Consider the following 22,837-nt stretch of genomic DNA (forward strand, 5'->3'; position numbering starts at 1 on the left):
TTTGGGCCCTGTTGTCCTCTCGGGGCAGTTTCACGTGGACCTTGTGCCATGTCTGCCACAACCTGTCATGGAAAACAAATTTATACCGCGTCTCCTAAGTCTTGCTACAACACTGCATGGGAAAAGAGAAGGCTCCAGCCTGCCACTACAGGAGTCTGCCAAGGAGAGCAGGCGGCAGGCGTCCTGCGTGGGCGCGCACCCAGGGGGGCCGGAGCCAGGGAGCCCCCGGGCCGCCCCGCCGGAGCCGGTACCCCCCCGGGCCGCCCCGCGGGTGGCGGCTGCCGGGGCGGCCGCGGCGCTGGCCCCGCCGTCCGTCGCTCACCCCCTCTCCCCGCCGCCGCCGGCGCGGCGCTTGCAAGCGCCTCTGCTGTTTAAATGGGCCAAGTTCGAGAAGCGGCGGCGGCGGAGGGAAATCTTGTTTGGTCAGAGTCTCGGAACTGTGCCGTGACTTGCGAGCACAGATCGATATCTGTCTGTCCCGGCCCGGAGGGGAGCCCGGCCCAGCAGCCCGGCCCAGCGGGGCGTTTAGGGTCTGGGGGCCGTGGCGCCGGGAGCGCACGCCGTGCCGCGGGGACACAAACGGCTATGCCCGCGTGTCTCTGTGCGTATGTATATATGCATAGATAGATGTAATGTAATGCCGTGTTTTCTAAAATTTTGTGCACGAGTGGAAATTAAATGCCAACTCGCAGTGATCATAAGGCCTTCGGTGGGAGCGGGGCGAGTCTGCTCGGTGCAGGTGAAGGTGGGCGGCCCCCGGAAAACTTCTCCGCCCGGGCGTCTGGAGCCCCGCGGGCAGCGCAGGGGGAGCCGGGGGCTGCGCGCTCCAGCGCCCGCCGGGCGCCGGCGGAGGAGGGAAGGGGATGGCGGAGTGGCGGCGGGGGCGCAGCCTTTAATTTTAATTATTGCATATAAATAAATAAACCAGGTGTCAGTTTAAAGGAAGGAGGGAGGGAGGGTGAAAGGGGGCTGGGTGGGCGGCGGGGAACCCTCCAGCCTGGTGAGAAGGTGGGTCGATCTAGGAGAATCAATAAGCTTTTTTTTTTTTTTTTTTAAAAAAACCAAAATAATGTCTACGGCAGCAGAGACCTCTCCGAGATGTCAGGTATTAGTCCGGAGGGGCAGATCTGCGAGCCACACAACAGCTCCCGGGTCTACGGTACATTAGCCTCTCCGTGGGAGAGGGATCCCAGACAGCTCTGCTGGGGAGCCAGCCCAGGAGATTTGTTAGCGGGCTGCTCCGGGGGATACCAGCCACCTCCGGCACCCGAGCGCCAAAGGTGCTTGTGTTGCTGCTGCTGCTGCTGCTGGCGCATTTCATCCAAACTCCAGACAGAGCGGGGGCAAGTTGAACCGGAGACATTAGAGCCACTGTGCTTTGGAGAGACGAGGGCGCACGGGGAGCGCAGCGGCACCATGCCTGCTATCAAGAAGGAGCGACTTGACAGGGAAGAGATGGCCCTGGCAGCCTTTAACCAGCCCATGGAAACCTTACCTGACTATCTCGCCCCTCTGGCCGCCGCTGCCATTCCGGTGGTAACCCCGCACCCGCCGGCTTACGACCAGATCTTTGCCCACCGCGCGTACCTGGGCTTCCACGAGACCCACCACCCCCACCCCCACCACCCCCACCACCCCCACCACCTCCCCGAGGACCTGATGCTGGAGAGGTTTTCCTCCATCCCGGATTTCCAGCCCTTCTTTGACAACGGAGAGCCTTGCATCGAGGTGGAGTGCGGGGAGAACAAGGCGCTGCTCTACATCAATAAGTTGTGCCAGGGGAGCAAAGGACCCTCTATCCGGTACCGGGGAGAGTGGCTCACCCCCAACGAGTTCCAGTTTGTCAGCGGCAGGGAGACGGCCAAGGACTGGAAGCGCAGCATCAGGCACAAAGGTAAAGGCACCGCTCGGCTCGTGCCGGGCTCCCCACGCTGCGCTGCTCTTCCTCAGCATCCTCCCTCTCGCCCCCGAGCTCCGGGAGCAGGATCCACGGGGGAGGCTTTACTGCCTGGTCTTCCCGGCGCGGGGGGAGAGCGAATCTCCTGTGGCCGTGCCCCCCTCCCCGCGCCCCCGCTGCCTCTCTACCGGATCCCCTCTCCGGGCGCCCCGCTACCGGGCTCTCCGGAGAGCGGCGAAGTTTTGCGAGCGGTTTGGGAACAGTTGTTTGGGAGGGGGACGGGGGGGGCTCCTCTCCTCTGGAGAGAAGTTGCCTTTCGCGCGGGCAGAGGTTTGAACACCGGGCAGACCGCGGGCTTAGCGTCGGGCGTGGGGGCCGGGGCCCCGCGGCTCAGCTCCGCGGGGCGCGGCGGGGCGCGGAGCCGCCCGCCCCTGCGCGCCGGCGGCGGCGGGCAGAGCCGCGGGGCGCGGCGGCCCCGTCGCGCCGGGTGAGGACGGGCGGCGGCGGCGGCGGCGGGCGGGGCGGGGGGGGGGGGGGGAGTTCCCTCGCAGCTGGGTGGCGCGGGACCTCCGCGGCGCTGGCGGCTGCTGACGGGAGCCGGCCCTGCCTCCCTCCCGCCCTCCCGCCCGCCGGCGGGGCCGCCCGAACCGGCGCCGCAGTCCCGGCAGCGGGGCTGGCGCGGCGGAGGGGCCGGTGCAGGCGGCAGGTGGAGAGCGGGGAGCCGGCCGTCCCTGCGGGCCGGGGGAGCAGGGCCCGAGGGGAGCGGGGGGCGCGGGAGGGGAGAGCCGACGCCACGCGTGGTTAGGCGAGAGCTGGAGGTGTCAGCCCGGGTGCCTGAGCAGCTCCTAGGAGCTGCCTGACACCTCGCCTTGTTGACTGATCGCCAGAGAAAAGGGGAACCGCTTCAGGGCCGCTGTAGTTGTCACTGCCTCGCTCATCTCTCCTGTCCCTTTCCTTACTGGGCTCCTGGCTGCCTTCGGGAAATCCCAGTTCCTCTGGGGTGAGTCAGGAGGACTGAGGTGAAATGGACGGAGGAGCAGGGGGGAGGCGCCGAGTGGGCTGCCCCGCTCGCAGGGCCGTCCTCCGGCGTGGGGACTGGCTGCGCGGGTGGCGTGGGCAGCGCGGAACCCCGCGCGGATGCGCGCAGCCTGCGTGGGCTGGCCGCTGCGCCCGGGCTGCGGGGCGCCCGGTGCGCTTTCTGCCTCGACTCTCCGCGGGCTGCGGGAGCGGTGGTGCCGAGGTTGGGCAGGGGCCAAAGCAGAGTTGCGCCGGCGCTCCATTCCACGGCTATCTGCCGGGGAGAAAGTTCGATGAAGGGGCAGGCGGGGTGGGTGGGGGTGCTGGCGAGGCAGGCAGGCAAGGGGAGAGGTGCTTGTATGGAAGGAGATTCGTGGTGTCCGTCCCCATCTCCCCCTTCCCTAAATACTTTCCTTTTACAAAGGTGCTGATCTTTTTTCTTCTTCTTCTCTCTTTTCTCCTCTGCATCCAGGGAAAAGTTTGAAGACTCTTATGTCCAAAGGAATCTTACAGGTACATCCTCCAATCTGTGATTGCCCTGGGTGTCGAATTTCGTCTCCAGTGGTAAGATTATTGTTAAACTATGTGCTTTAGTTAAGACATCTCCCCTCTCCTCTGCCTCCTTCCCTTGAAAAAATCCCTTTGCTTCATGAAACCGTGGTCTCTGAGGGCTGGGAACTGTCAGTCACTGAGTCTTTGCCAGAGCGCTGCTTGCACTGCGAGCATACCTGCACTGTAGGTAAAGGCGAGCGGAAGAGGAGTTTGCAAACAGAGCAGATGGGAAGAGCAGTGTTTGACCTAAAGGATGCAACACGGTGTGATTGTATCGTTTTCAGGGGGAGCTGTCTATACGCAGTCATTCAGCAGCCTCTTCCCTATCCTCATCCCTTCATTTTTATGTATTGTGCAGAGGTGTAAAATGGCTAAATAAAGCAAAAGGGAATTATAATTGCACCCACATGTTAGAGTCAGAACAGCCACAGTGTACAAACCATTAGGGAGTTTTGTTAGATAAACTTAAGGAGGAACAAGCTGATCTGAAATCCTTACAACTTTTACAACATTCATGTCATAGATCACAGTTACTGCTTTTATAGATCTTTTCTTCCCAACTTTTGAGTTCCGTGTGTTTTCTTCTGTCTGCCTTTATCCTGAGACTTTCAAAATCTCTACACAACATCAACATTTTCACAAAAAAGATGTTGATGCTATAAATAAAAGGCTACTGAAATCATAGTAAACTAAGGCATTTAAAACAGTTTATCGTGTGAAATAACCATAAAATACAGTAACGTCTAAGTGGGACTGCAACGCTGTTGGTTTGTGGAACTAAAGCAGGTCTTGGGCTGAAAAAAACACCATGACTTAAAGCATTGTCAGCAGCACTGGGGAAACAGATGCAGCTGGAAATTTATGTCCTTTTATCCACTGAAATCAACCATGTTTTCTGTTGTTTCTTTGAGATCAAGTGGACAATCTCTTTTTACATGCGGTATCTTTATGGTTCTGCACAACAGACAGAATTGTGAATTTAAATTATTTCTGCATAGTATGTATGTGCATGCGTGCTTATGTATACAAATATACACATTCATATGGGAAGGGGCTTAGAGCAATAATCAACAGTTACATAAATTAATGTGAAGATACCATCTCTGTGATGCAAGTCTCTTGTGGCTTTTGTGTAGCAGCAGTCCATAGCAAAGCAATAGCTGCCCATCGAGCTTACAAGTGCTAGTTATATTGCAGCATTACCGTGGTATTTTGAGCCCAGCAAATCGGACAGAATGAAACTTGGCTTTTCCTACAGACTCGTGTAGTTCCTCTGAGTTTACGGGGCAAAGTGCAATGCGGTGTAATCAGCTTTCTCCAGTTTTGAGTTTCGCATATGCTTTAGTTACCAATCGTGTGGATCAGAGGCCATCAAGCAGTGATCTGCAGACCAAAGTGATACGCCACAATTGCTAGTGATGTTGAGAAGTGTCTGGCCAGATGACACTGTCTACTGGTCACTTTCTAGGTACCAAGTTGCATTAGGTGGTAGCCAAAATGACACGACGTACTTTCCTAGCAGCGTTTTTAATAGTTGCAGAGGGATACTATGCATTACGGATGGTAAGGCAGCTCTGTATGAAACTAGTTTCTTTAAATTAGGACTCTCAATTTGAAAAGTTCAGATAGAGGAAAAGAGGTTGGTATAGTTTTGGGAAGGGAGAAATAAATCCTTCTGGACTTGCATCCTACTGCTTCCTCAGCTGTATAAATTCGTTAGAGCGGGTTTTGTTGTCAGAATTTGCACAGCAAGGACAAACCCCAGTGAGATCCTTCATGAGAGATCTGTTGCTCGGTGCTTACTGCGTCTTTTGTGCTGTAATTAGAACATACACCTGACCAAACAACAATTTCACGTTTTGAACCTGAAAACTTTTGGTAGTGCCTTGTCATAGCTCCATGCACTACACATTCAAAACAGTTACACGAGAAGGAGGATTAAAAATCGGGTGCAGTTTATCTTTCCCCATTTAGTAATCACTGGTTTAAGCACCACTGAGATCAAAGGGCTGGGTCTCCTCAAACGTAGAAATGCTTTCTATTTTGTAGTGTGGATAAGTAGAGACTCGCAATGCCTGGGTCCTTGAGCCACTGTGATACCACATGGCGGGGCTGAAGACGGGGAGCTGATCCTGTCAGCAGCTGGTTCTACTGCTCCGAAATCAGGCCTTGGACAGCGGGCACAGGCCAGAAAATCTCGAGCGCTGCCTTTGTGGCGGGGCAGGCTGGCTGCTTGTGGGCATCTGCATCTTCCCCCATCTACCTGCAGGCAGAAAAGGCAGTGCTCCAAGGCCTGGCCCGGCTCTTCCCTGGGGCAAGGCCACGTCGCCTGGATGCAGCCCTGCCACCCTTGTCCAGTCAGGCTGGCCATGTCGCGGGCTTTGATGAACAGCAGCGGCTGTCCTAAGGCCCGGTCTGGGTCTCTTTTGGGGCTGGGAGAGGAGGGGTTGATCTGGAAAGGAAGCTGGATGGTGCCACAGACCCGGGTTGGAAAACAGGGCCGAGGGCACCGGAGCTGAGCCGTGCGCGAAGCCCCCGCGCCTGCCTCCTCACCCGCTGCTTCGGGTCCCCGCAATGAGCCCCCGGTTCCGAGCCCCCGGTTCCCAGCCCCCGTCCCACCTCGGCGAGCGCCGCGACCGCCAGCCCCCCCGCTCCCGGCCCGCCGGAGCTGGCGCCGCCCGCCCGCCCCCCCGCCCGCGGGCCGGCAGTGCCGGGGGGAGCGGCGCCCGGCCCCCGCCGCGCCCGGCCCCGCCGCCCCCCGCCGCCCCGTCGCAGCTCGTTTGCTGCAGCTGCAGACAGCGGCCGGCGCCGGGGCCAGCTCCGCCACCGACCGCCGGTTTCCTGCGAGGCGGAGGGGGAGCAGCCGCGTCGCGCCGGCCGCCCTGGCGCCTCCTCCCCCGGGCCGCGGCCGCGGCCGCCCCCGCGCCGGCATCCATCAATCAGCCGCTGCCGGCCCGGGGGGAAGGCAGGGGGGATGCAGGAGGGGCCCCTCTGGGCCGCAGGCGGGCTCCGAACTGGAGGCGGGGATGCAGGGAGGACCCCCGGGAACGGGGGAGGGCAGGAGGCTCCCTCCGGGGCAGGGGAGGGCCACCCCCGTGCCGCTCTGGGGGCTGGCAGGGCAGAGCCGACCTCCCCAGGCCGGCATGCGGTCAGCATAGCACAGGCTGTGGCGGGGAAGCGGTGCCTGCACGGTGCAGCGCCGTCTGCTTTTCCCCCCACTCTGCAGAGATGGGAATGGGGCGCTGTATGCCCCCCCCCCCCCCCCCCGCCCCATGCCCTTCCGCAGAGTGGCTGAGCCTCTGATGTTCCCGTCCCCTTGTCTTTGTACCCTAGCCTTTGCGCCCGAGGTTTTTCACATCTGGAGGGGAGAAATGGTACAGGTCTCAGTCCCTTCAGTGTTTTGGAGGCGCAGGATGCCAAGCGTTCACAACCTAAGTTGCCAGATGTGAACAGGGGTGTTCCCCCACTTTTGTGCTTGTCAGTTCTGGGCAGACACAGTCGTCTCGTTTGGAGCCCTGGGTGGATTCCAGTCTATTCTGGTGAAACTCATTCGCCACAAGGTTCCCTCTGTCCCCATCAAACTTCCCGCTGTGCTCCTGATACCACTCACCCATTCTCTCCATCTCCACTTTCAAATCCACGGCCAGGGCTGGTCTTGAAAGTGTGCTCACTGGCAGTGGTCTTTTTAGCCAGAGGGAGGGGGAAACCTAATGGTCTTGAGAACAGCACTAAAAGCTTTTTTGCTAAAACCAAGTATGTTAGATTTGCAAAGTCCCGCATTGCATATCCAGTGTAACAGAGGAGAGGCGTTCCTTACGATAGATACGCTTTGTTTCCCTTATCAGATGGAGTGTGACCATTACTGTGTTTTTCATACTAGTCATGCTGCCTCTGAAAGTGTGTTGGGACTGGACATTGGCTGCTCCTCATCTTCTTTTCCGATCTTTTAACGGACAGGGTGTCTGTTTGGAAGGTAGCCCATGTTGGAGTTTGAGGTTTGGGTCACAGTTAAAGAAGGAAAGGCAAGCTTCCAAAAAGCTATCGTGATACCACCATATTCAAATGAAATGAAAAGCATGATAGAATTATTTTTGGTTTTACCCCATCTCCTTCGTTGCATGTCAAGACACGTGGTAATTGTGCATAACTTGGTCAATGACAATGGTGATTCATTTGCTTACCGTGGCTGTGTTTTGCTCTTGATTTGATTTAAATGTCATTCTTCTTATTTGCTTCTTTTTGCTTTTTGTTGTCATTGTTGCTCTTGTTTTCTTTTGATGCCCCTGAGGTTAAGGCATTAGTCCAAGACTTTGTCAAGGACGGAAGAAGTAACTATCTGCTTACTTAAAAACTGAATGCCAGTAATCAGCAAAATCCCTGTTATTTAGCCCGAAGATTGCTGTTTCGGAGGTGCAGGGCTTGGAAGACAGCTCTGCATCTCCCCCAGAATGTGGCTTTGTGTGACTTGTGCAATTGGGTTCTGGCTGCAGCTGCATTCACTGCCCTTCTCCAGTGATGCCCTCCTGGCCATTCGGCTGCTTTGCAGTTTCCTGCCTGGAAAGCCAGGAACCGAGCTGCATAGCGGGAGAGAGGGGAGATCCCTGGGCTACTGAGCAGATCCCTGTGTTGTGGGATCCAAATTCAGAGGCTGGCCCAAAACCAGGAGTTTCTCACACTGGACATGAGTTTTTCCAGAGGACTTTGCCTATTGGAAAATGTATTTGGCTGCCTATACAGGCCGGATTAAATCTGAAATTTTACTTCTAACTGAATAGATTAGATTTAGGTTCCTTTCTGAGCTGCTGTGGACTTAAGGATTGGAGATGGAGAATCTTGGGGTTTACGTGAAGGGGACTGTTTTCATAATTTTGCCTTTGTGTCTTTGGGGGCTGCCTTATGAATGTGGAGAAAGCCCCACTGTAAAGCAGACTTATAAACCTTATAAACTCCTCAAGGTCTTTGGCACAATCTGTTGATTTTTATTTGTGGTTTCATGCTGATTTGGATTGCTGCTTTTATTCCAGTACATTTTAGTTCAGTTTAGCATTTGTTGGAGTTTTTGGATTGGTTGGGTGGTTTTTTTTGTTTGTGTTTTTTTGTTTTGTTTGTGTTTTTTAATGGACTTCACTCAGGGGATTTTTAGTGTGTGTGTTGCACTGGAAACTTGTAAGTTAAACTTGAATGCTTAACAAAAGTTTATTCAAAATCTGTCAGACATGACCTTCATAGAGAAACTGGAGATACGGTACGTCATGCTCTTAAATGGCGTGGGAGACTCACACATCCCATCCAGTACAGGGGAGAGATGCTGAGTTTGAGTCCGCAGCCTCAGCTTGCAAGGCTTTCCAGTCCGAGGGCAGTGGGAACTTGTATGTCTGCTTCTCTCACAGAACATGCAGCACTTCACCGGGGAAAGCTGTCGGCGTGAAATGGGAATCGTTGTGGACATAAGATGTGCCTCTAAATGTGTTCTGCATTGGAAGTTATTCCTAATGGTCTTCAAACTCAGCCCATGAACAGGGCATGCTGCAATTGCATGATGTTGTCCACTGTCAGAGATTTGGAAGATGGGTGTTGCACCAATAAAAGGACTAGTTATTATTTTACGCAGAGGCAGAACGAACCCAGATCAATGGCACTAAGAGTGCCAGCACAATACTGAAGGATTTAATTTTGTGGATTATTAAATACCCTCTGGAAGGGAAAATATTAATTGGATTGCAGTCTTGTGAGTGAATAGCAGAGATGTATAAGCAGCTATGCCTTAGGAAGATAATTTTATCTTACAGTGGGTTTTAAGGAGTTCCAAGTGGGGGAGGTTTGCTATAGTGCAAGAGCTGTAGTGGAGATTTCTGCTGTTACAGTGAGCAATGATGAGAAACTGAATGCAAAAGGTCTTGCATGATAGAAGGACAGAGGAAGATCATCTGTGAGTTCAGTTTAGTGTCTGTGAAGTGTTTGTGAATAACGGGCCAAGCTAACCCTCCCTGAAAGAAGGTGAAAGAATATTTATGCTGAGGTGGTTGTGTTTGAGGGATTCTGCTCGGAGTGAGTGAGTTTCCTGCTGCTGGGATTCCGTAAAGGCTGCAGAGAGGGTTTCCTTGTCCCGCAGACTTTTGCGTGGTGTTGATTCCCTGGAAGAGCCAACACAGAGTGTCGTTTCTGGCACTGTGGCGTTAACGTTCTCTGGTGGGCTCAGTTGTAGAAAGAGGCAGTTTCCAAGCCCTCAGCCCCTTTGGGAGTAAGTTGTACACACTAAGTCAGCAGACGCAGCGTGGGCTTTGCAGCTAGTACTGCTTGCCTGCTGAATTGTACTGTCTTCCTTCAGGTCTAGAAATCTACTGGTCTGAGGGAAAGAAAGTTAAGCATGGGAAGAAAGATAGATAAATAAATATATAAAAGCAGGGAAAGCAACATCATCTTGTTAGCGGTGTGCCAAGGGCAGTGTAAAGGTGACATAGGATAAGTAATTTTGCTGTCAAAATTATTTAGAGATGTCATTAAACTGCTTAGGGCTGTCTCTACTGCTTCAGGGCACAGACACCTGGTTTTAATTTGCAGTGGTCTATGTCCAAACTTGCTGGCCTTATTCAAAGGGATCAGTGCTAATTTGGAGCCTGGTGGCAAATGCCTTTAGTGAACATGGGATCTAAATGGCAGAGGTGACTAAAGGATCAGAATTAACTCCCTCATAAACTTTGTTCATTTTTCTTTTCCTGAGGTTTAAAACTATCAACTAGTTCAAGTTTGCAGAGATGGTGAACTTTTCAGATTGCTTGATCTGGGTCAATTAGGAGATAGGGAGAACAGAGAAGCAGTTGCCTATTTGCCTTAGACTTTGGAAGAGAGATCCACTGTGTTTTTAATGAAGTAATACTTGGTCAGAATTTTTCGCTTGCAAAATCACTTTGTTTTCTCTATAGTTTATTTCCCTTTTCTGTCTTTTTTGTTTTGCTTGTTTTTGGTTTTGTGTTCCCCCCCCCCATTTTCTTATTCTGTTTCTCTTATGCACAGCCTATTTCCTTTATCTGGAAAATGTCCTGCCACACAGCAGATTCTTGTTTGGCATCTCTTCTTCCTGCTCCATATTGAAATACATCATCACTTATTCAACAGCTGAAGAATCGTCATTCTCACCATTTAAAGACTTCTTTTCAGTTAGGAGATACTCACCTTCCTCACTTCTGGTAGATGTCAATGAAAAGCTCATTATAGGGCTCTGTGTCCCAAAGTTGTATTTTCCAATTGATGGCAAACTGAGAACATCTTTTAGCACCTCTGCTTTACCCTTATACTGCTCTTATGTGAAGGTAAATCTTCTGTATGTACCACCTCCGCTGCTGGAGCAATGCATTTCCTTTCTTTTATTTTTGGCTCTGTTATTTTAACAAAACCAGTGAGAACAGAGAGGAAATTACACATTCCCCTGTGTCGTAAGTATAACCTGGTATGGGATTTTCTTTTAACGTGTCTGAGCATGAGGAGGGATGGATGGAGGGAATTCCCAAGCATGGAAAGAAAGGTTCTTGCTCATTTATTTTACCTCTAGTCAATGTGGAACTACTAGCTTTTACTGATTTCACTTTATTTTGCACATGCATACAAAGCTACTGGGCGTACCGTCAAGCCCAGATTTGCCCTGTTCTTTGATTACCTGTACGAAAATATTCCTGCACATCAAATCCACCATTTTAAGATGTCAAGATAGCTTCAATCAGTATGCAAAGTAGGCTTTTCTAATCTTTTACGTCTTCAGCTAGAAAGCACCGTGAGCCAGCATTGGCCAACAGGCCAGGTCATCGGAGGCAGTCTCAGCTTGGTGTAACGTGTACAGACATCAGCGAAGGCCGCTGTCCCCATGGCTGCTGTACTGTGACATTAGGCTAGGGGCTCATTCAAACAGCCTTGCTTTTTTCAGTGGGGTGTTGTTCATCTGCCTTTTTTTAAACACATTGTAAAATGTGGGAAAAAATGGCTTCATAGTAAGGTTTAATCAACATTTCTAAGAGTAACAGCATCTTCTGTCTTAGGATGTAAGCTGTACCTGTTATTTCTTGCATTGTGCTAATAAGTTAGGAAGGCAGAACTTTTTTGAATGGTTTCCAGAGAATTAAGAAGCAGGAAAACTTGAGAGCTTTTGGTGATAGAAGAGATACTTGACAGTCTTTTGGTCTAGAAAATACATCTTCTGAAATATTTCTGATGATGGCACTGCAACGAAGTTGCGTGTTTGCTTGTAGCTGATTCCCAGTTTACTGGGAATTGTTTCAGATAATTTAAAAAGCAGCTCTGGGATTTTAAACAGCTTCAGTTAACTTGAGCCTCTTAATCACCACAGCTTCTTCGTATAAAACTTTCTCTTTCTTTTGAGAGCAGGCAGACCGCTTTACCAGACTACTTTGCTGTCCATGAGTGTCTTACTCTTAAGAGCTTGTATTTATCATCGGGTCTCTGGGGCCTTGCTAATTCAGAGCTATGACTAGATTCCACTCCAGTGGTAGCTGCTGTTCTGCCTATCTCTACCCATCAAATTGCAAAAACTCCCTTGTAAGCCCATCCTTTCTTTTTAACTGGAGATGAATGTGATAGGTGGTACTCAGGTCTGTTGAAGCTGCTTTTGCTGTGTTGCTAGGGTAACCGGAGATAGCCCCTGAAGACAGGAAAGGGCAAGCATTCCTTTCTGCCACAGTCTGGAGCATCAGTGATTGAATGAGATTAGATAGAATTAGATAATCCTGAAATTCACAGTGATTTGACGCCAGACCTTTATTAAATAAGTAAAAGTACAAGCCCTTATAGTAGAAATGAATTCTTTTAGATCAATAACTTTTCCCACGATTCGTCACAGCTGTGATTCTTGATATCTCTTTTTCTGTGACATGGGGTGAACCACACAAACATACCTTTTTTTATTTCTTTTTTTTTTTTTTTCCCCAGAGGGGACTATGATATCAATTCCTCTTTTATTTCCCCTTGTGATTCACCCACTTAACCGTAAAGTACACTTACAAAGGGAGGCGCTACAAGATTCTTCAATGATGGTTCAATGAACTAGAGTTTACAATAGTAGTGTTACTTTAAAATTGTGCACCATTAGTCATAAGTCTTAGAGTGTTTTAGGGCCAGTTAAAAAAAAAAAAGACAATAAGTTGTCTATTGTGAATAGCTGGGTAGTTTTTTGTTCCTTCTGTGTTCAGTGCCTAAAACTGTTGGGACCTCATCCATGCATGGCATGTTCCTCCTTAGCTGCAATAGAATTGATAACATCGTATTCTGATCTAAAGTAAATGTGGGTTAAAATAAGCATGGCAGTCTGAATGCGGGATTGGACTTCGATCACAATCAGTCTAGATTTACATCAGTTTAACTCTGTTGACTTCTCTTTCATCTTTAGACTGGCATGGCTTGCATCAAACTTAGCGTGCATCAGAGGACAGCTAGTAGAGCGTGGAAAATTGCTGGCCCTCAAGCAGTTTTGTTTCGTATCAAGCTAAATTGGCCCTTTCAGAGCAGAGGACTGATTTATTTATTTTTTTGGTGGTGATGCTGTCCTTCAAGTGCAGCTCCAAACACCACTGCTGAGGTTTTTGCAGGCATAGTAGACAGTATGCGGTCTCAAAGTAGTCAAGAAGCAGCCTGTCCAGAATGAGAAGGGCAGCCTGCGTACTCTGTAATTCTGAATAAAAACGTAATACATTTGGTCTGGTTTTTTTTAATCCCCAAATTAACAATGTGATTCCTTAAAACATATTTGGCTTGAAATTCATGAGTTGGTAATTCAGGGCTGGAAGTCTATGGATCTGCACTTGTTTGCATCAGCAATGTGGATCTGTTTTTTTGAAGCCTGACCTTGCTGTGATGGATTGCTCAGAAGTAAGTTCACTAAAAGTAATTCTATAAGGCTGGTAAGCATTTCTCCCCCCTGATGTGTGCAGAGGGCAAAAGTCGTCCTTGCTTTGGGAGGATTTAGTTCTTCCATTGATGTCTCTGCTATTGTCTTTAAATCACTATAGAATCTAAAAAAAAAGTATGTTTAAAGGATATTTGAAGTTATATGCTCTACAAGTTACTGTGCTTTCCCTTTTGCAGTGTGATGCTGAAAAACTTACATCTTGAGAGTAATTTTGTTATTGTGGTGGGACTCCTAATACCCTGGACTGCTTACCTCACCAAGCTCTAGAAACAAGAGCAAAAACTGTTTTTTCCCCTATATCACAGGGAAATACTTACATGCAGCAAAGTAAGAGAAAGGGAAGGACAGAGGAGTTGGAAAAATGTTTGTGTATGAGTACGATATGTTAAGACCAAATTCTGTCTTGATCTGTACCGAGTATAATTCCACCCTCACTAACAGGGTAACAGGACAAATTGATGGTAGAGTATTTTTGCTGGGTACATAAGGATACAGCCAGTCTGAATTCTCACCCCTGCCTTTACCCAGGATTTAAGTGCATGGAAAAGAGGAGGTGAGTGATGAAGTGTCAAATCTCACTGGGAAGGAAAGCCAGGACTACTCCAAAAGACAGAAAAAGCTGGGATTCAGATCTTTATCCCACAACAGAAGCAAGATGATTCCAGCTTATGATCAAGTTTCTCACCTGTCCTGCTGTTCACTGGCTGTGACTCCTTTGGGAGATGGGGCCGCAAGCATACCTGGAGTGGGTAAAGCAGAGGAGCTGCTGTTGTAGCTTCAGTGTAGCTCCTGGAAGAGCAGGAAATAGTGTATGAAGGGAAGTGACCCAGGTGTTGACGTTTGTTGCAGGTGGCAGCTTCAACGGGGATAATCATACTCTGTCGCCCAGAAATCTGCCCCACATGACCCCTGTCCAGCTTTGGGGGCATCCAAGATGTAAGCCAGGGAAGAATCTGGCTTCGTAACTTTAGTAGTGGTATAGTAAAGACCACACATGGGTTCAATACATAGTAAGTCTAGGTATCGGTTGCTTCAGTGATTTCCCATGTTTGGAGACCAGCCTCCACCTGGGGAGGTCTCTCGGCACTGACAAGGAAAATCAATTGGAAACATACGCAGTGCAGAATTCTTTGTGGTTAGGATTGCAGTCCAGCTTTAAGTTGCCTGAATGTTTTAAATTGTGCTCCAGAGAAGTTGCCCTCAATTTGTTGTAACTCTTTAATGTGATCTCAGTGCATGAATCTTTTTCTAAAGGCTCGTTCTCTGTCTGGATGGAGCTGGCTGACACTGAAGAGCATAATGAACTTGGGTGCTTGGGCTCTTCTGTAAATTGGCATTGAGATCATATTCGATGGCTGCTAACCATGCACTTCGGTGGCAAAGTACTGGGCATTTGGAGAGAAAGATTTTGCTTTGGCTGGTTGCTATGTATTACCACTGAATGTACCACCCAATATAACAGACATCAGAATTTGAGATGTCAGATGGCAGCAGTCCCACTGCACGTTCCCATGGACAGAGAGGCATCTAAAGCCAAAACCTAACTCTGCAAACTCAGTGTTTCATTAAGAAAACCTGATTTGTAACTTCAGAGTCAGACCCATAGCCTGCACTTCAGGATAATAGTCCTGCATATACTGGCTCTGTTCTCTTGTGGAGTAGAGTAGTGAGTGCTGTGGGCTAGCGGTCAGGTGTCTGGGCCTCTGCCCTTCTCCCTGCTGAGGATAACCCCCTTTGCTTTCTCCAACCTTTGTTTTCACATGCAGCTTCTTATTTGGGATGTTTAACTTGGCTTATCCAGAAACATATTTCCTTAGGGCCCATGTGCCTTTTATTCCCTTTCACGTCAGGGATCTGTGCAGTGTTTGGTACCCTTGCCTGGCCTTTGGAAACACAGGCACTAACCTTTCCATGATCCAGCTTCCCCATGTGCAGGCTGGGGAGAGCACCTCTGGTATTGCATAGGGAAATTGAAATATTTACATTTGTGGGTTAAAAGGGCAAGAGACCACTGTTACCATCAAGACTGAGTTCTTGCACTATAATAAGCAATAGCACTTCCCCAAACTAGTTCCTGTTTATGGTGGCTTGTCTTTGTACTTTTCTTTTTAAGGAAGGCATCCAATCTTGATTAAATATCCTGGTCCTGCATTGATCCTAGTAAATTGTTGCAGTGGGTAACTACTCTCACTTTTTGGGAAATGATGATGATATGGCTAATTTGAATTTGTTTAGTGTCACATTCCTGCCACTTGGTCTCCTTACAGCTTTGTTTGTTACTCTTTGGAACTCCCTTTTAGGAGCCGTGGACCGTCGTCGAGACACCTTTTCGCTTTCTCCTTAGTGAGTTAAATAGAGTGAGGTCCTTCAGTTTCTCTGCATAATGAGGCAGTCCCAAATCTTTAATCAACCTGCGTGACTTTTCTGCAAAACCCTGACAGCGTGTATCAGCATCTGTCTTGAGCTGTTGGCACTGTATTCAAGTAATGTCAAGCATATATATACACATACACTATAGTCTTCCTGTTTCGATTACTACTTGGGCATTTATGTCCACATTATTGATATGGCTAGGGCATTGCCCATGATAAACCGCTTCATCTGATTCCCACCTCGACCCTTGCACCCTTTTCGGAGTCACTTTTTTCCTGGGATAATACTCCCTGCTTTTAAAATGCCAACTTTACCTACTAGCCCACACTATTTTGTGTCAATGACCCAGGGATTTTGTTACTCGCCATTAACTCGCACATTCTCTGCGTTAGCCGTCAGTGGTGACTCTTTGTTTTCTTCCAGGTCATCGATAAAAATATTAGGGATAAGTGGTTACATGCTTATATTCTGAGGTCTCTTAATCACCTTTTAATCCATTTAATTTGTGCCATGTTGATTTGTAATGCTCTAATTTCTCATTCAAAAAGTTGTGTGGTGTAAGATCAAATAACTTGCAGAAATCTAAGCACATTACACTAGCACTATTGTCTCAGAAAAAAAGATGTATTAGTTTAACATCTTTTCCATTAACAAGCTTTAATTTGCATAAATTATATCACCCTCCTTTAATTTATTATTACTTGTCTGGTTTCCTCTATTTCATCATTTCTCCTGGGGGTTATAAAATTACTTGGATTGTTCTGCTTATGCTTATGCTTTTTACAATACAGGCACAGTGCTGTGTTTTCCCATTTACCTTGTATTTCCTTACTGTTCTGAGGGTCATTAAAAATCTGAGTAAAGTGTGTAAAGAACTTCTCTGGCTAACTATTGTGAGACTCTTTGAGAGCAAGTTTTCTAAATCTGCTGATTTAAAACTATATAACTTCAGAAGTTTCTGTTTGGAAACCTTGTAATCCACTGCTGGAATGAAAAGTATTTAATTTTCATACCATGTTAGAGCTAGCTTTTTCTCCCAGTGTAGAAACTAAGTATTTATTGAACATTCTTCTTTTTTCAGCATTTCCGACAGTTCTACCATTCCCATCTAGTAATCGACTGAAACCATTATTACCTCCTGTCCTTAATAAGCTAGTGTTTACAAACCAGTTTGGAGTTCTCCAATGAATGAAGGAATTATTAAACTTACATGTTTAATTTTAATATTTAAGATTAAGATCTTTATAATGGGTGGGGAAGGAGAAGCCTTCACCACTACAAAGGCCCTCTACCGCATATTACGCTGATGAAATGTCCAACTGTCCTAAAGTCTGTTACTCCTTAGTATTTGCTTTATGTCTCCAGTGGGATTTCTGCCTTTTTACCTCCTGTCGTTGGTTTAATCGGAAACCTGGTGCGTGGATCAGCTGGTGGAGCATTAGGCCTCTGTGAAGAGAATGATGCTTTCTCCTCATTTCTCAGTGTGGTATACGCTGCTTTGCCAGACTGCGTGTTTACAGCTTGCGGGTTTGGATAATGAATAGATGCATTGGGCTTCAAAAAAAATGACCTCTGTGGCTTTCTCATGCAAGCCAAGCCTTTTTCCCCCCACATAGATGCTGTTCTAGCTTGCACTCCTTGTGTGGCTGCTTTTGTTTTCTTCTCATCTTTCTGTCAGGTCTTCCTGCCTGGCCGCCGGATTACGAAGCAAGGTGGTATTTGAATTATCTAAAGGAGTGATCATGGTGTGTTCTGTCAAAGCTTGCAACTCCTTAAACAATCAAATCTACCTTCCTTCGACATCTGCTTTAAATACTCTTGGAAAGGTGTCAGTACAGGGTTATACGTGCAAGAGAAGAGGCGGAGAGGTGATACATCCGGAACTCTCAACTTCAGCGCTTACTAGAATAACCATTAGGAAGTACGCTGTCGTCCACCTCCCTCTTCGCCAGACTTGTATTCGTCTGTACACAGAAACATCCCCAACATTGGCTTGCGCTAAGATGCTGTGCTGTTAGCCTTGGCTGGCATGAAACATCTTGATATCCTGCGAGCTGTGAAACTCGACATATGCTAAGGCGGTAACAGGAAGAGAATCTTTCCTCAAAGCTTCCCTGGAATGTTCTGACAGTATTTAATCTGTCGGGGTCTACTATGTCATTCAGACTGATCCCAGTAGGCCAACAAGTTAGAATCAATAATATCCTTGATCAGCAAATAATTCTACCTTGATCAGAGAATCCTGGTAATTAGAGCTGAAAAAGATGCGTGACATCAGTCAGTCGGCTCCACAGAGTGCTCTGAAACATGCTGGCATTTATGTGAGTGTTTCTTGGGGCTTTTTGGCTGCTCATGTAACACAACATTAGCTAGGCTGTGCTTTTGAGGGAGGGCTGCTTTATTATTGCCAGGAAGTGACCAGTACTAGATGCTGCATTATTTATTTTATTTATTTTCAATATGAAAACCCTTGAAAACCTCGTGTCGTGAGGGAGAAGTGGGGCATGAGGAGAGGAAATGACCCCTTGTAATCATCCAGGAAGAGAGCTGGAAATGGAGTTCAGCCCCTGTGTCACAGTCCCTGAGGCTCAATTCCCTTTTAGTAGCTCAATTTCCCTGTTTATCCTCAGACCTCTCTTGTGTCAGCCCCAAAAGTACCTCCTCTGCTTCCCTGACCAGAAGGCATTATTCCTGGGCAGCAGAAGGGATGATCAGTCTCCGCAGCTCGCGCAGTCTTTACCTGACAGCTAAGATGGACCAAAAAGAGAGGCCCTGCTGCGGCAGCGCTTCGGTGTGATTTGACAGGCTGGTCAAAAAGCCCTGAGTCAAGATCAACATACCACAACATACAGGCTACTAGACACCTACATGGCAGCTACCCTGACAGTGTCACCAGACTGGGTTTGACTGTAAATGTAAGTGGCTTCCCTTTTTCTTCTTTCACTGATGCCCTCATTTCTCCTGGAGTTTGGAATTTGCATAACTGGAACAACTTGTTTATTTGGAATGAAATCGCATCCATAGGATTTAGCTGAGCGACACTTGCTGTAGAGCTCAGTGGGAAGGAGAAGGTGGCGAAGGAAGGTACATTCTTTTATATAGCTCTTTCATGGTAATTGAGAGCATTTTTATTCTGTAGCATAAACTAGAGCAGCTTAGGGCTGGCTGAAAGCTTAAATAAGTGAATGAGTGGGAAAGGGGCTGGAGTGTGCTTTGCTGGGGTGAAGGCTGCCCCGGAAGAGTTAGTCATCAAAATGCAAAGCACACATGTGCAGTGTGTTACATACCAGTCATGACATCATGTAGATGTCATATGCAGAAAGCCAGCAATAGTTGCTCATTACAGGTCTTTGAAAATTAGGAAATAAAGCTAGGTTTTCAGGTTTGTTGTGGCTGTCTGTGTGAACCCATCAAACATGAATGTGGCTGCTTGCCTACAAACAGATTAGTTTTTTATTGCTTTTGCCACCTCTGTGATGCTGTAAGGCCTGGCTGTACTAAATATAGCACAATAAATCTGGTTTATATCAATGTGAACTTTTATATATTTTATTACTATCACACTCATGATTTGAATATTTAAATATGCATGGGACATAGAAAACTATTATTTAGCTTATTCTTATTTTATTTAATTATTTAAGATTTATAGAACACCCGTCATTGGTTCATAAGTGCCATGCAATTAATGAAAAATACAGTCAGAAATTCAAAACTGCCTTTCTGGCCCATCTGGATTATCCTCTCTCTTGAACTCATCACTCCTTCCTTTTCCTAGCCAGGTCTCTTCCAGCACCATAAACCTGTTCAATCTAATTCCAGGATAAAACATAGGGAGGACAGGGAGCTGAGCCTTACAATACTATGCTTGCAGGTACATGAACTGCAGGTTCACATTGTAGGAGGAAGGCTTTGAGAATCCGTAACGTGGATCACAGTCTTGCTGTCATAGGTGCTATACAAACAGCATCACTGAATTACACAGCCCCTGTCCCTGAGATTTGGCGAACCAGGTTTATGCCTAGACACAGAAGGGAGTGCAATGCAGACCATCTGAGGGGTGAGGTACTCTGGGCAGCTTGGTCTCACCCTCAGCCATTTTTTTGGTACTGGTTCTAGAGATTTCAGGAGGATTTGGCTTTACACGCTGATGGGCTTGCCAGGGCTGCAGAATTAAGCCCTTTGTGGAGTGGTGATTTGTGAGCCACAAATTGCCACTAAAAAGGTCTCCGGTGGATTGAGGAAGGAGCAGTGGCTAGTGAAACTCTTTGACCAGCGAAGGACCCCAGTTGCATGGAGGAGGGGGCCCAGTCCTAACTGTCTGTATGACCTTGGGCAAATAAATGGCTTATCCACTCCATGTGCTAGTCATTCCAGATGGAAAACTGGGTGAGAAAAAAACCCTCAAGAGCCTCAGCTGAAACTGTATGACGCCTCTAAGTGAAGCCTTCCTGGCTTAATGGAGCACAAACACTTGCACCAAAGTTTGTCTGGGAAGAAGAAGGAGGGGAAAAGGTGAGGGGTCAGGCAGCCTAGGCAAAACCTCTAGACGTAGAGGAAATGGGGTGGAGGTTCAGCAACTCACATGGCCCAGAACCTTTGCCTACAGGGTTCCCCCTCTTTGCGAGCTGCTGTAGTGGCACTTCTTACGGGGAGCCCTAAAGAGACCTTACCGCCTTCTTGCCATGTACTAAAAGCCATGAAGAGGAGGGTGTGGGAGTTACCGCTGTGTTAACTCCCACTGGGATACCCGCGAGGTTTGGAAGGGCATGTGTATTAGGGTCCCCCACACCATGGTTATCAGAATTACAGATACAGCGTTATATTCAGTTAGTATTTTTTGGCACATCTGGCCCACATACTCCATAGGAATTTGCAGCCCCTTTCAAAGTTCAGCATATGGAAAAAGTCAAGTTCTTATAGCTGGAAGCCAAAAGGCACAGTGAGAGCATTTCCCCAACTTGGATGAAGCACTCTTGACCAAAGCAGCCCAAAATGTATTTGAGATAATTCTCTTTCCCTCATTACTGCTGAATTACTTCTTAACAGGCTGCAGGGAGCTGCTGCCGCAGAGTGCGGCCTGAGCTCCCTTCCTCTTGACTAAAGGTCAAGTGTAGCCCAGTTCTGTTGTATGAGGTGACATGGCTGTTCTGAGTAATTAGTTTAAAAAATACATATGTATCTCTCTGTGGTACCAGAAATGCCGACTAAAATCCAGAAGGAAGTAACAAAGCAGTTGCAAAGGTGCTTCAGGAGAAATTGTTTCGCTGTATGAAACGTACACTGTTGCATTTGCAATAAAATTAGCAAGAAGGGAAATACGAGGTTAAGCAGCTGTCAAGTATTTTTGCAAGTCTTGTCTTTATTTAACCAGCAGAGATCTTGAGGTCAGGTTTGTACCTTTGTTCTGTTTATACAGCACCGAGCACCATGGAGTTATGGTTGGGGACTTCTAGCTGTTGTTGCAGCTGAAGAATACATAATAATGATCTAGACAGGAGTATGTGCTGCACAAAGATACCTCCATGTGCTCGCTCGCTCTCTCTTTGTATGTTGGGAACTACAGTGATAAGGGTGCTGCATACCCGTGTCAAAGGGGCTGAAAAAAGCCCATGTCTGGCAACTCTGAAGAAAGAAACCAGTAGCTGAGCTAGTGGGCTCTAGTGGGGATGCAATTTGTAGAAGACTGGGAGACATCTTATGAAAACTAACGAGGCATTTGAGTTTCAGCCAGAATTAGAAAGAGAGCATTCTATGCTTGACCGGACAAGATGAGCTGGAGATGAGCCAGAAGACACAGAGTTTAGTGCGGGTCCTGGAGAATCTGAGTATGTATAACAAACGGGAGAGCTACCTCCTTGTCATGTTTCCCTGCCACCTGTACACTATTTTCCCTGCAAATGAAAAGACAAGCAGCCCATTGGGCAGGACACAACAGTTAGGAAACTTTCTGGTCTCGTTGTGCTTTGCTTCCTTGCAGAGAAGACAGCGTATAACTTTATTTTCAAGAAGAAGTAAGCTGTGCTCCAACTGCAGATTGGCAGCTGAGGGAAGATAGGAATAAAAACTAGATGGTGATTCTAAGGAGGAGATAACAGGTGAGAGGCAACAGCTCTGGAGCTCATGCTACATGCTCCTGATTAAAAAAGCATATTCACTGCTTGCCTACCTGTTCCAAGGTCAGAAAGGCAGCAACAGTGGTGCCAGCGCAACAGCTCTGCCTGAAAATAAGGCGCCCTTGTGCGGTATCCCTCCTCCAGGGGAGGTGGAGCTCTTCTAATCTCCTTCCCCTTATCCCTTTTCCAGCTGGCCTCCTGGGCTCAGTAAATAACATCTCAGGAGGCTGCAGGAATCAGTGAACAGTGAGTGGCCTCCCAAGGGGTCAGAACTTCTTTCCACCTAAATTCCACCTTTGCAGTCTTTGCTAAAGAATCCACAATTATTATTCATTTAACTTGTATTTTAAAATATCATTCCTTACCTTTCTTTTACCCTCCCAACTTTAAATGTGATTTCAGAGGGGATTTTTCTAGCATTCCAGCTGGCACCCAGTTTCTAAACAAACCCAGACCTCTGCCTGTTTGGAGTGCCTGGTATTGCTCCAGTCTTACCTTTTTCTCTTTGGGAATGGCTGCCTGCCTGAACACAGTGCAGAGGGAGATTCACCTGAGCCTTTTGAAATGTCTGGAGGGGTCTGTCCATCTGATCCCTATTTATTTTAGGAAGGCACTTAGTTCTTAAGAACTGTCTTTCAGACCTCATCTTGTGTCTCCAGAACTAATGTGTGTAAGATTTTGGCCCCGACTTTGATTAACTCTTATTTTGGCTGTTTCTCCGTGTATCCATCAGAATTTGTGTTTGTGCCGGGTTGTGGTTTGGTTTTGTTTTGGTTTTGCCTGTGCAGAGACTACATCGTAGAGTTCAAGTGATGTTGTGCTGTACTTTGACATTTGTATTCTGCTTTTGTTTTCAGCTGTAGTGAGGGAAATCCAGAGAAATAGTTTAAATCCATCTGAAAAAGACTGCATTCCTCTCCTTACATAGGGGCTTTCCCTGGCAAGACTGTTGAGCTGTGTTTGCGTTAG

At 47.9% G+C, this 22,837-nt stretch overlaps 1 protein-coding gene across 1 annotated transcript in view; it reads left to right on the plus strand.

Annotated features, from left to right (window-relative positions):
• Positions 1-550: 550 nt before the first annotated feature.
• Positions 551-22,837, plus strand: part of SAMD11 (sterile alpha motif domain containing 11) — a gene marked incomplete at its 3' end in the record, with an annotated part of 125,080 nt that continues 102,793 nt past the window's right edge. The window contains exons 1-2 of the mRNA XM_082009342.1: positions 551-1,894; positions 3,387-3,478. Of these exons, the coding sequence (XP_081865468.1) occupies positions 1,099-1,894; positions 3,387-3,478 (888 nt within the window). The 5' untranslated portion in view covers positions 551-1,098. The remainder of the gene's footprint in view (positions 1,895-3,386; positions 3,479-22,837) is intronic.

Source organism: Phaethon aethereus (genome assembly GCF_964289735.1).
Source record: "Phaethon aethereus genome assembly, chromosome: 21".
Lineage (NCBI taxonomy): Eukaryota > Metazoa > Chordata > Aves > Phaethontiformes > Phaethontidae > Phaethon > Phaethon aethereus.